At 29.5% G+C, this 13,406-nt stretch overlaps 2 protein-coding genes across 4 annotated transcripts; both read right to left on the reverse strand.

The window, feature by feature from the left end:
* Positions 1 to 93: 93 nt before the first annotated feature.
* On the reverse strand, positions 94 to 8,371 carry LOC127072913 (sodium-dependent neutral amino acid transporter B(0)AT3). Of its 3 annotated transcripts, XM_051013793.1 has the most exons (15): positions 7,765 to 8,342; positions 6,644 to 6,942; positions 6,336 to 6,531; positions 5,955 to 6,070; positions 5,724 to 5,831; positions 5,576 to 5,659; positions 5,306 to 5,467; positions 5,120 to 5,230; positions 4,840 to 5,041; positions 4,562 to 4,764; positions 4,294 to 4,495; positions 3,982 to 4,141; positions 3,638 to 3,901; positions 3,351 to 3,551; positions 94 to 3,185 (listed from the first exon to the last, which is right to left on the reverse strand). In XM_051013793.1, exons 2-14 carry the CDS (start codon positions 6,827 to 6,829, stop codon positions 3,356 to 3,358), a joined length of 2,190 nt encoding a protein of 729 aa, XP_050869750.1. In that variant the 5' UTR covers positions 6,830 to 6,942; positions 7,765 to 8,342; the 3' UTR covers positions 94 to 3,185; positions 3,351 to 3,355. The 3 variants fall into 3 exon arrangements, with proteins under 3 accessions (XP_050869750.1, XP_050869749.1, XP_050869748.1); XM_051013792.1 differs by having other exon boundaries at positions 94 to 3,551; positions 8,293 to 8,371; XM_051013791.1 differs by having other exon boundaries at positions 94 to 3,551; positions 7,765 to 8,341.
* Positions 8,372 to 8,905: 534 nt separating this feature from the next.
* LOC127072785 (uncharacterized) lies at positions 8,906 to 13,198 on the reverse strand. The gene is made up of 6 exons (XM_051013501.1): positions 13,072 to 13,198; positions 9,913 to 10,110; positions 9,642 to 9,777; positions 9,373 to 9,530; positions 9,071 to 9,183; positions 8,906 to 8,990 (listed from the first exon to the last, which is right to left on the reverse strand). The coding sequence occupies exons 2-6, from the start codon at positions 10,056 to 10,058 to the stop codon at positions 8,944 to 8,946; spliced, it is 600 nt and encodes a 199-aa protein (XP_050869458.1). The 5' UTR covers positions 10,059 to 10,110; positions 13,072 to 13,198; the 3' UTR covers positions 8,906 to 8,943.
* Between the last annotated feature and the right edge of the window lie 208 nt (positions 13,199 to 13,406).

Below are 13,406 nucleotides of genomic sequence, written 5' to 3' on the forward strand. Positions count from 1 at the left end.
CGTTTGTGAACTAAAATCAAGTTTAACCATCAGTCGTTAAAGAAATTTTCTACTACATTCATAGTTATTTTAAAAAGTAGAACGATATTTTATCGGCATAGTATTTATTTCAACATTTAACTGACAACAATATATGTACAATTTTACGTATATCCAATATTAGTATGTGTGTTTATATATATATACATATACATATGTACATACATATGTGCACATATGTATATATATACCCTTTTATTTATTTATTCATTATATATATATATATATATATATATATATATATATATATATATATAATTATAACGATTACTACCATCCGCTTTAATAATATATCCTATTAATTATTGCACAAGCTACATCTTATGTTAATTGTATCTCATATAATATATCAATAATAAAATTTCAATCACACGATATCAATCATAATATAAATGCTTCGTAGCACAATAAACTAATTTACAATCACTTTATTTCACGCTTAATTTCACGCTTAATTGAAATTTTATAGATACACGGATACATTGAAATGTACTGCTTTGTAAATTAATAATCAAAAACATACACATTTAAGACAATAAATTAAATGTATCCTAATCTTCTTCAAAACATGATATGGTTTCATATACATAATCTCATTTTTATTTATCGATGCTAATCTTTCCATAACATCTTTTCCTATTGTTAGTGATATGAGAAATTCAAACGATATGAGACGTTTTATTGTCCGTAATATTTGTACGTTAAGTGCAAATATATGATCGCTATTGTATCCTCTAATCTAACAAATACATAAATAGTACAAAGAAAAAATTCGATATAAATACATATATCATGATTCGAATTTTAGGGACATGAATCTTTTCTTGTCAAACATGTTCGTGCGTCAGTATACAGATACCTTATTGTCGATAAAATTCTTACAGCCAATATCAATAATTATTTACATTATATCAACCAGGATAAACTCAATACAAATATGTATACATAAATTGCTATACCATTTAAGGCAACGGAATTATTGTCAAAGCAATCAATAGATTCTTATGGATCTCTTAACAAGTAAATATTAATAACTATACGTATATATAGAATTATTGTAATCGATTTTTATTTAATCGTCCTTATATTATATAGTTTAGCACCTTAGTAATAAAGCAAACACGAGCTATTTGAGAAGATATTCTATGAAGGAAAACATAATTATAATAAATGTAAGTTTTCTATTAATTATATTCCTATTTTGTGTAATAACAAACTCTATTTTGTTCTATTGTCTGAAAACGATTGCACGTGCATTGATTAAATAATTATTTTACTCAATAATCTGCATGTAATTTTCTCTTCTATTTCTAAGAATTAAAAACATTCTAAAATAATTAATCTCAATAATAATTTTTCTCCATCTTGATTGACAAAAAAAAACAGTTGCTAAACATGTTTTCGCTATATAATTGGAACAGTCTTTATATTTTAACATTTCTAATATTGAATATTGTATTAAAAATAACATTGCAACATACTTAACGAAACTACGGTCAAAATTATTTTGACGTTAACGTCACGTTATGTTTATATATTGTCGTCACATTTCCATCGATTAATTCGATTGAATTTTATTATTGTCATCATAAATCCCTTATCGAGGTATTACATAATTTCGTATTGTCCTTAAGCCTTACAATTACGACTGACGAATCACGTTAAAATCATGAATAAATTTTGTCATACGTACATAGAGCAGGTTTATATGTACCATCACGATATGCCAGTTGTTTCCATTTTCATTTCTATCACTATTGATATACTTTCAACGCGATAAAGCTACCAATTCTGCCGATCAATTCTTTCTGCCATCCAGACTTATTATTAATGAAACTTTGTCTTATCTTTTATTATAAACGATAATATTATATCGTGATATTATAAACTCAGAGTAAGCACGTATCGCGATCATCGAAGAACGTAGATATTTCTAACTATCGTTTCAAAAGTAAACGACAGTAATTTGTACCTTTTGATTTCTTCTCCTTATAAGAAGAGAACATGTAATTTTCTATCTGATATACGAATCATAAAACTTACTTCACACATTTAACAAGATAAATTTTTTTTGTTAATATGAGAACGTTACATAGTATCGTTAAAACCTTATATAAAAATTTACTAGAAATAGTCGGGACAGGCAGAATAAAGAATCGGCTAAGTAGCGTTGTTTAAAATTTTACGAAAACAGAAAATGAAAAAAGAAAACTTGGGAGACGCCCCTTTTTAACTTATTGAATGGACGGCTCCTATTCTATTCTTAAATCTCACATTAATTGCAATTGCTAAACAATAAATGTGCAATTGCTGATATTATTGATAAGCTGTACTTTTATTGTCAAAATTTCCGGAATAACTTTTTTGAATATACGTAAATATATATCAGGATCTCTAAAAACGACAGATCAATACATACTAATATGTTTATGTTCTTTCCACTAGCATTCGTATTTACGATTAATTCCAAACGTTCTTTTTCGGAATACAATGCTTTTAAAAAATACAAAGCAATTCTAGTATTTGAAAGCATTGAAGTTTGTAGATAAAACACAGAAAAACATTATAATACTTAATATTTTTTTATCAATAATTTAGAATATAGAATCCAGTATCATTGATAGATACTGTCTGATACAAGCAATAATAAATATTGCATGAGAGAGTGAGACATTTAAAACATTTATAAATTTGCATCGCATTTCGAGTATATTTTTTTTCTTAATATGTAAATAAAAGTTACACGTCGAAGACAATGCTAAGCTTAATAGCAATACATTCGACGTACGAAAAATACAGTTGCAATATTTTCTCATGAAATTCAAGTTGTCATTCATTTATCCGTATTACGAATACAGCGAAAACGACGATTTGTATTCATTTTTAGCTTCTAATAATATAAGTACTATATATTTTCTTACCTAATATCTAATATGTTTGTAAATTTCCAAAACTTCGAACAGATTTCTGTATTTCTCTTGACTAATATTGACACACTTGCGGACCTTGATATTGTTTAAAATCACGAGAAACAGTAGTGATAAAATATCTTCATAAAAGGATCAATTTTTATACGTCGTATAAATGTTATATCTCATATAATGCAAGAATTTATATTATTTTCAGATTAATTGACTCGATGAATCCTATAATTAAACATGATTAGTAATGAAAATAAATCAATAAAAATTCTGATGTCATTGAATCAGACAATCGTAAGTACTGATTATGTCGATTATTTGTTTAACAGAAACAACTGTTTCTCGAATTAGAAAGCAATTAAACGAATATTAATATGGAACAAATAAGACCTTTCCTAGGTGAGATCCTCGTCATCATCGCTAGGACCACCTGTTGGACAACATAGTCCTTCTGTACCATCGGTTCTTATGCAGAATAATAAAGTTTCAGCAGCAGTAACTTCATGGGGTACGATTCCGTGAAATTCTTTCAAATCTGCTGCAGGAAACCAGGCTTTTTCATTGTCATCGATTATGAGAATACCAAAACATCTATAACATACAAGTCGAATATATAAACGATTAATAAAATTTTAACAGATAATTAATTGAGATATATCATAGGCATTAAATATTACCTGCAAATGGCAATCGCAGGTATCCAAAGAACGGAAGCAAGAATAAGAATACCAATAAGGATGAGAGCCCATACTGGCCATTCATGTTTTTCCGTTGTACCTAAACTTGAAACCCATGCTGGATAACCACTCCCTTCCATAATAATTTCGACGAATGAAGCAATCAAAATACTTAACATCGCCAAAGGACTGAGATATTTCCAACAAATCAACCAATAAAGTCCCGGACGATTACCCGTCATTAATTCTATGTCATCGGCAAACCTAAATGCGATGATGAATCATTCTTATTATCCTTGTTATAATATAATAATCGAGTCATAATAAATGATTAATAAAGAGACCTTTTCAAGCCATACACATAAGATACTCCAATACATTCGAAGAACGCGATGATCAATAAAGGAAAATTTCCACTGAAATTGTCAAAAAGTACGAAGACGTAGCTGCCAGCACCATGAGCAAAAGCCATTGAAATTATACAACACACCAAACAAATTGCACCTGATACAGATTGAAAAATATTAAATCTAAAATTTACAAATTAAGAATTTAAATTTAAAAATATTTAAAAAAATAAATGAAAAATATTAAAAATATTATCGCATGAAATCTTTCACTGATGATCGTATTTCATTTTTAACAATATAACGAACCTGTTAAGATTTCTTTCCGTAAATTGGGAAAAAGCTTCAAATCGACAATACTCGTGACGACACCTTCGAGAGTACCAAATTGAGAATCAATACCCAAAGTAAATAACATCAAGAAAAATAAAATCGACCAAAATTGGGCACCAGGGAATTGATTAATAGCTTCTGTGAAGATGATAAATGCTAAACCAGTACCTGATGCAGACTGTTAAAGAGATATAACGTATTAGCTCGGAATAAAACATTTTAAATAAATACGTATAATACTCACATTATCTAATTCCTTTTCCAGATCGCATACCGGTAATTTTGGCATAATTAAATTGTCCAAAGAACCATTTCCAGTGGTAACATTAAGTAGCGTATTTGCGTCGGGAATAATATCGGGTATTTTGTCCTCGGTACCGAAAATATTAATTAATAACGTATTTCGTTCCGTCAAACATTCCTCGTAAACCATAGTGGCTTTAAATCCTGTTATTACAATAGGAAAACATAGGTTTGTGAAACGTTTATCAATAGTTCATATAAATTTTATTTAATTTTTACCTATAATAGAGAAAACAACGATTCCAGCGAACATAGAGGTAAAGCAATTCGTAAAGCTGACCATGATCGCGTCACGATAACAATTATTATTTACTGGATTGTAGGAAGAAAAGGCTATTAAACCTCCAAATGCCAAGCCAAGAGAAAAGAATATTTGAGTACCAGCTTCCAACCATACTACTGGATCTGTAAGTGTCCACCACTGACAAAGATGAATAAAAATTTCATTATCATCTTCTGAACTGTCGATATTATCAAAAGTTATAATCCTCCAAAATACCTTCGGTGTAAAAAGATGCCGTAATCCATCTGACATTCCCGGTAAAGTGACGCCTCGGAAGAAGAAGATAATTAACACGATATATGGAAACGTAGCGGTTACGTAAACGACCTATAAAACACAACAAATAGATAAGTAAAATGATAATTATTGTATAAAGTGAATGAAAAGATTTTAATCAAATACCTTGCCTGACGATGCGATTCCTTTGATCATACACATATAAACCAAAATCCAAGCAATAACTAGAGCCAATGCAATCTTCCAATTAAATACCTCCGGAGTATTAATATCTTTAGATATCATCAGAGTCGTCCGATACCAAAAATATTGAGTCGGGCTACTTTGCTATAGATTGACATATATTAGGATCTATTTTTCTCATTCCTATAAAAATTACACTCACAGACTTCGTAGAAATCTGTGATTTCTTCGATAAAAGCACGTGATACTTACCAAGCATTCTAGTTCCGGTGCATAAGATCCATTTTGAAAATATCTATTAGGGCATTCGGCCCATGGTAGTTGAGATTGAAAACTCTTAAAAAAGAAACGATTTTGTTTGATTTAAAAAGGCAAAATGCGAAATAACATCGTAGCTTACCTGGACAAAATAAAAGAGGCACCAAGCGATGATAGTATTGTAATAAAGGGCCACGTTGAAAGAAACGACGGCACTACTAACACCTATACCACCCATGTATGGTGAAACCTTAACAAGAAGCACGTATAAATCAACTTATATTAAATAAATAATGTTACCAAATGAATAGAATTTGTTTTGACACTTGTTGACTGCTTCAGTAAATATTATAATATTATGTTTTAAAATTACCTGATTCCAAACACCGATGGCTCCTTTTCTTAATCTTTGGCCGATAGCCAATTCAAGGTAAAATATAGGAATACCCTCGATCGCCAGCATAACAAAATAGGGTATCAGAAACGCTCCTATAAACAAATAGATCTGTTAAAATATTTATTATATTCATCGAACAGATATATAATGTTAACTACTGCCACGTTTCTCTAATAAATATTCATATAAAATATATGCCTCTCGATATGACCTAGATCATCGCTAATAGAAACACTTGTCCTCGTTGTATAAAATTTTCTTCGAGAAAAGAGAGATAGATTTAAATTTTCTATCTGTATATTCCCTGTTACAACCGATACGATTTAATAATAATACGAAACTATTCGATAAACATACCTCCACCATTTTTTTGAGCTAAATAAGGAAATCTCCATACATTTCCGAGGCCAACGGCATAACCGACAGTAGCCAAAAGAAACGTGAGCTTACTATCCCAATTTTCACGTTCGTCCTCACCAGCTTCTGGTCGAAAAATTCCTTTACCTTCGTTACTCCCTAATTTATTACCCCCACCTTCATTTCCCGGTTTATTCTGTATTGAATGAATTATATAACGAGTATGTATAATGTGACTTCAAAAGAATTGACATATACATATTTAAATGTAATAAAATGTTCGCGTACTAGATAAGGAAATTCTATACCTTTTTATTTGGACTGGAATCATCGAAGGCTGCATTCGTAGCTCCGTAATTGACACTGGTAATATTTTTACGATTGTCCACAACTAATCTACCTCTCATTTCTTTCATTTCCAACTTATCGACGCTCTTTTGTGGCTTTAAATCCCGAGAACTTTGACGACGGACTAAATGCGCCGTGTTTGCCATTTTTTTCTCTTCAGTCTTCTTTGTCTTCTCTCGTTATATTCTGTTATCCTTTTAGAATTATTGTGTATTACGAGGATCAATCGGATATTCCACGCATACCTACGTACTCCATCCTATCATGAAATAGTTTGATTAATCAAAATATTTTGATTAATCAAAAAAATGTATATGATTTTTTATTTAATTTTTATAAAAAAAGTGTATATGATATTATGCTCTACTTTTTTCTTCTCTCACTTCGCAAGACAAGACATAAAAAGTTTGCGATCATATAGCGCAAATGTCCTTTTTATGCGAGAACTTTATTTCAATTTATAAAATTTCACAAATTTTTATCAGATATTTTTAATGGATTAATTAATAATTCTTTCTGGTAAATTTATTGGCATTTGTTTTACTAACAATTATATTCGAGTTTGAACTTATAGAAATATTAAAAATGATATCAACGTGTTAAATATGCGAAGCTGTTCCTTCAATTTCATTCATGTTATATATCTTATAACACGAAGTGTCAAGCAACATAAACATGAAAGATTAATAAGATATGCCCTGAAGCGTTATATACATCTATGTACATACATATATATATATCTGGGTGTATATGTATTATTACAAAGCGAAGAAAACATACATCATATATATATATATATATATATATATATATATATATATATATATATACACGTATTACGTCTTACTCATGAAAATTACTGACAGGTTCTTTTGTGTAGATACTATCAAAGAAAAGTTATCTCATTTTTCGTTAAGAAAATACGAAATAATAGTGTACAATTAAATTTTCATTTTGTTAAATTTTGAACTCTACATATATATATATAATATCATGATAAAGCATAAAAATAAATCAAAGAACAATAATAAAATTTGTGTTAAAAGAAATGTTTAAAAGCATTATTTTATTTTTAACATACCATATGTTGACATTCCTGAGAAGAAGAGCAAACTTTTAACTTAAAACGTAAAATATATAAAATAAATGTTTATCAGATAAGCAAAATATGGATCGTAGAACTATTACTCTTTGCGCGAACGTATGTTTATGTGATATTTTTGAAGGAAATAAAATTTTCAATAGACCGTCCGTAATTTCCGGGGCGCCAATCCTTCACAGGTGATACAAGTCAGTATCGGTATACCACTGACGTCATTAGCGTAAGAATAATTAGTAAGTTTTTCACGATTATATTTACAATGTTTTATTGATTTGAATCGTTTTTAACCGAACTGTCTACGAGACTACGAATTTATCATTCGAAAAAATCATGTCTTATATTGAATGTGTTCTATTGAAAAGTGTTTTCACTATAAGTTTTACATTACTTAAAAAACTTAACGAAAGAATATACTCTCATATTGTAAAAGCAAGTGATTAATGTACAAAAAAATGAATTAATCGGTATTCCGACGAAAAGTATCGTCGCAAGCTCACCACCACTGACCTGTTAGGGTGAAACGAAGAAAAGCGCGAGGGTCTCCTTACAGTACGAGGAGGAGTTGACTACTGTGGCACCCTCTACCACGATGGTAACTTTTGAAATTACGATATATACCGGAATCAATAGCAAGCGCCGGCGCCCCAACGCTTCCGAAAGACATTTCGATTAAAAATATATCTAATTCGTATCCGTAAGCTGATTGGTCGATCATTAGGGAACTCGACACCCTTTTATTAAGCTTATCGTCAAAGTTCTAAAAAATGACAATTTCATACAATTCTAGGAAACAAAGGAAATTAATGTAATACCTTTGAGCGATCAATCTCTTTGTCTTCTTGTGCTTCGAATAAGTGATTATGACGTATGTTTATACTACTACAGTATAAACATGAAAATCTATTTATATTATTATAAAAATAAAAATTAACATCTGTTAACAAATACATTAAAAACCATATTTGTATTTCTATATATAAATCGTAAATTATATTTCGTTAACGATCGATTTTCGAAGCTAATTTGGGAAACACTTTGAATATCCGTCAGATCTGTGGCGCCATTTGTAATAATTTCGATTATTTCATAAAATCTTTCTAAGGAGGAATTAAAAAATAAATATGAGACAAAGATGTAGTACAAATTGTTCAAAAGTTTTTATTGAACTTTTTCCATTATTAAAAATTGAGTAAAAGCTAATATTCCTGAAATACATATCATATATTAATTTTATAATATACATGTAAGATTATTAGATAAAATTATAATATATTGAAAGTCTTACTATTTAATTTTGTTCTTTTATAACGGTCTTCTATAAAAGAGTCTGCAAAATTATCAATTGATTCTTCATTTTTATAATCCATTGCTTTCATGCTTTCATTAATAAAAAGATATCTAAATTTTCGGGATAAGAAATGATAACGTAACGATTTACATAAAATAATAATCCTTCTAAAAATTATTGTTTTTTCATCTATAAAATATTGGCTAAATATTAAATATTATCTTAAATATTTAGAACGATTCTAAATTATAATAATAATCTTAGAAAACATTATTTAATTATATGGTTTTAAAGGATACAACTCGTGATAATATTGAAAGCTTTCGATAGCCCATTCTAAAAGTAAATTTAATTTTGGCCTATAAGGTGTTCCATTTATAATATCTTTCATATCTTCGTCACGTAGCAAAACATTATTCCTAGATTTATTCAAATTTGTTAATCGATTTTTTAAATCCTAAAAAAAGAAAAAATATACATTATTTACCTTCCAACTGTTTCATCACGTTCAATCATCCGTCGATAAATTTATCTTTATTTTTAGGAAAAATATTTTTTGGATGGTTACCTGAATGGCGTCATTTAAACGCTGTAACATATCTGATAAAAGCGAAATTTCATTTTCTATCCCCATGAAAATTTTAAAAATAAGTTTTTCTCGCGCGTAATCGATCATACAGATTTCTTCGCTATCGACATCTTTACTGTAAAAAAAGCGACATCTTAAAAAGTATTACTGAATTAACTCCACTCGGCAGAAACGTGAACTACTTTGGAAGTCTAGCTAAATATTTTCCTATACATAACGTGTTTTAAAAGAAAGAAATATGAAAGTTTACCTCGAAACAAAACGTAATTGTTCGCATTGATTTCTTAAAGCTTGCAATGGTCGTTCCGCACTTGTGAATAATTCCAACCATTTTTCGTCCAATATCTTTAGATGCACAAAGTAATTTATAAGACTTTTATGCAGTTCTTTCGTCATACTGTTTAGAGGTTAAGTCGACTCCTTCGCTAACTACCCAACACTGATGGAGCTGCAATTTAAATACATTGGATGCATAGACTGCTTACGCGAAACTTACATTTATAATTATTTTTATATTTTACATATAAAACGAAAATTTCGTACAACTCGCATTTTTATTAAAACAATCGATTTATCCATTACCGAGAAAATTTTTAACGGACAAGTTTATTCACTTTGCATACATATCGATTGTTAATTCGGTAATTATTGACTATACCGTCTGTAATTGATACAAAAGACAGACCAAACTATATATATATGCCATTATACATTTAAAGGTCGATTCACACATTTCAGTTCAGTCTCAGTTTAGTTTACGTTCCGTCTCACTTCGATCACAGTTCGGTTTTAATAATTTATATTCGTATTGATTCGATATACGTAGGTCCTATTTTGTGGACGTCGAAAGCATAAAAGGTATGAATGGGTGGAACGATCGGTAATCTCCTTTATCTACGGACAAAAAATTGCAAGTTAAAAAACATTAATTCACACATTTCAATTCATTCTCCGTTTCATCTCCGTTCCGAATGGCTACGTTTTGACATTATTGTATATAATTTAAATATATTTTCATGCAGTCTAAATTTAATTACAGATTCGTCATATTTTCTTTGTGTTCGAGATCGTTCAAAATCGTCGTCAATGAAGCTTTTTAAAATAACTGACGAATTATTATAATTTGCAATATTTCCTTTTTCGTTACATCACTTTTCTATACCACTCAAAACTTCACCCACATAAATATTATTTTTCATTTGATAAAAAATATTATTTAAGGTATTATTTTAATAAGATTTTGTTATGATTAATTAGCCGTAGCATTTCTTGTAAAATTTTAAACTCGTCAAGAAAAAAAACCCATTTTCGTCATATGCTATTTTATCGAAGACAAAAACTCGTCGCGACCATTCCTGCTGTAGATAAAGAGAATGCTATAATTGATTTAATATATAGAAAGAGATTTCGAAGATGTAGAGAAAGAAATTTTAATGTCAAAGATACATTTCACAAAAAACTCCGAATCTAACTGATCACAACTTAATTTTATTAAAATGACACTTGAAACGTTAATTTACATGAATGATAATAACAGCGTATGTGCTGTTGATAACGGTACAAAACTTAATAAAAATGCTATTCTATGAACTTCAAGAGTAATAAAGATGGAAATAGATAGAACAATTAAAAATTTTCTGTATCTGCAGATTACTACTTATCTACAACTTTATCAGAATTCTATCTGATAAAATCTATCTGCCTTTTAATAAAGAACATCTTTAACAATGATCTCGAACATAGAAAATATTATGCATCCATGACTCAACTGAGATTGAACGGAAATGTGTGAACGGTATATTTAAATTACATACAATAATGTTAAAATCACTGTGACTGAACAATCTGAACGAAGACGAAATGGAGATTGAACTGATATGTGTGAATCGACCTTAAAAAAGAATTTCTTTTATCGATTCATAATAAATATGATGACGATAGGATTTTAATGGAAAAATATAATTATTGTGAGAATAAAATGAATGATTTCGTTATGGCCAATTATATTTTGTGTTAAATACAACAGAGCATCTTCTTCGAACAATGCAGCATTGAAGTGCATCATGCATACTGAGTCGTAACAATTAAGACGTTTCTAATGAACCAACTAATGTACGAAAGATCACAGATTACGTCATTTCCAATTTTTAGAACGTATTGAATAACAAATATCATATAGACATCATTTTTATATACTTGAATTACCGATAAATTCTTGTATCGACAGAATCGATGTACAGCAAAAAAAAATATAATCATATATGTAGAAATATAAATATACTCCTGTGTTTCGAAACTTTTCATAGAACTGCAATAAATAGTATCAAGACAATTTGAAATCTTTGACCAGTCAAATAAATCGATTTCATTCATTCAAAACAAACGAAACTATTACGTATTCCATATTCTTTTTCGATAAGAAGAGTTTTCGTGACATAGATAATAGATTCTTAAACAACCATATACTTTTTTATTAGAAAAAGTTAACTTATCAAAATAATATAAAGTATCTTTTACTACAGTAAGTTTTTGTATTTTTACATTATTACTATTAAAAATAATCTAACAACAATACAAACGAAAAGATAATTTAAAAAAAAAGCATACTAAGACAATATTTTTATACATATGCGAAGTTTTTACGTAAGATAAAAATTAATAAATATAATGTTATATAATAAAAGATAACGAGTGTTATTGCAAATAACCTTTGTCTACAATTCTTTTACGTTGTACAGTATACATCATTAGTCTTTTACTTGAAAATGCATGGTATTTTGTTTTAACATTTTTAAATTTATCCGATTCATCGAGATGACATCACGCTTCTCAATGGCTTTCAAATAAATTTTTATTCTATTTTCAGGTGTGATTTGGAATAGTAATTTTGGATTTACGAAATCAACATATCAAGGACAAAATCAGAAGAACGATGCGCACGATTCCTTCTCGAGAACACTATTGATCTTTAACGTGCATAGATATATGCAAGTCTAGATTCTATTAGATATATCACCATTGTATAACGATTGGTATATATTATTTCTAACTCTTCGTATCCCGATAAAAGATCATTCAGAGAGATAGCATAGAAAGAAATTTACAATTCGGATCTTTCCCCTTTATCGAATATCACATTCTCATTCATATGAAAAAAAAAGAAAGAAAAAAAAAATAAGAAAGGGAAGAAAAGAAAAAATCTATTCTCACAATAATAGAATCGTTAAAAATGAAAATAATATAAAGAAATAATCCCACGATATATCCCTAATGTAGCATCAGTCTTATTCTTATTCCCATTACACGTAAGCGCAGATTAGAAATCGTGTAAATTCACCCTTATTGTTAGAAAAAAAATGGCGCACCCGAAGATCGTTCGTACGTTTTCGTGTTCCAAAAGGATACCTACCGAAAACGAGCGAAAGCATTTCTCTTACACCGATATGCGCGCGCACTCAACTGTTCGGGAAAAGTCGTGGGAACTCGGTGGTGGTCGGCCGAGGAAACGTGCACGACGATTGGTCGTTCGCTTCACGATATTAAACGGGCGGCGAGGCACAGTACGTTGTAGACCGACAACCCCTACGCGTGTGTAGCGATGCTTCGTCGTGACTGATCATCGACTTTTCGTTCTCTCTTTCTCTCTCTTTTTCTATATCTATCTTTCTCCCCTTCTCCTTTGTTCCTCTCTCTCTCTTCTCTCTCTCTTTCTCTCTCTTTCTTTCTCTCGTCTCTCTCTTTCTC

The sequence above is a fragment of the Vespula vulgaris genome, chromosome 2, assembly GCF_905475345.1.
Source record: "Vespula vulgaris chromosome 2, iyVesVulg1.1, whole genome shotgun sequence".
Classification (NCBI taxonomy): Eukaryota; Metazoa; Arthropoda; class Insecta; order Hymenoptera; family Vespidae; genus Vespula; species Vespula vulgaris.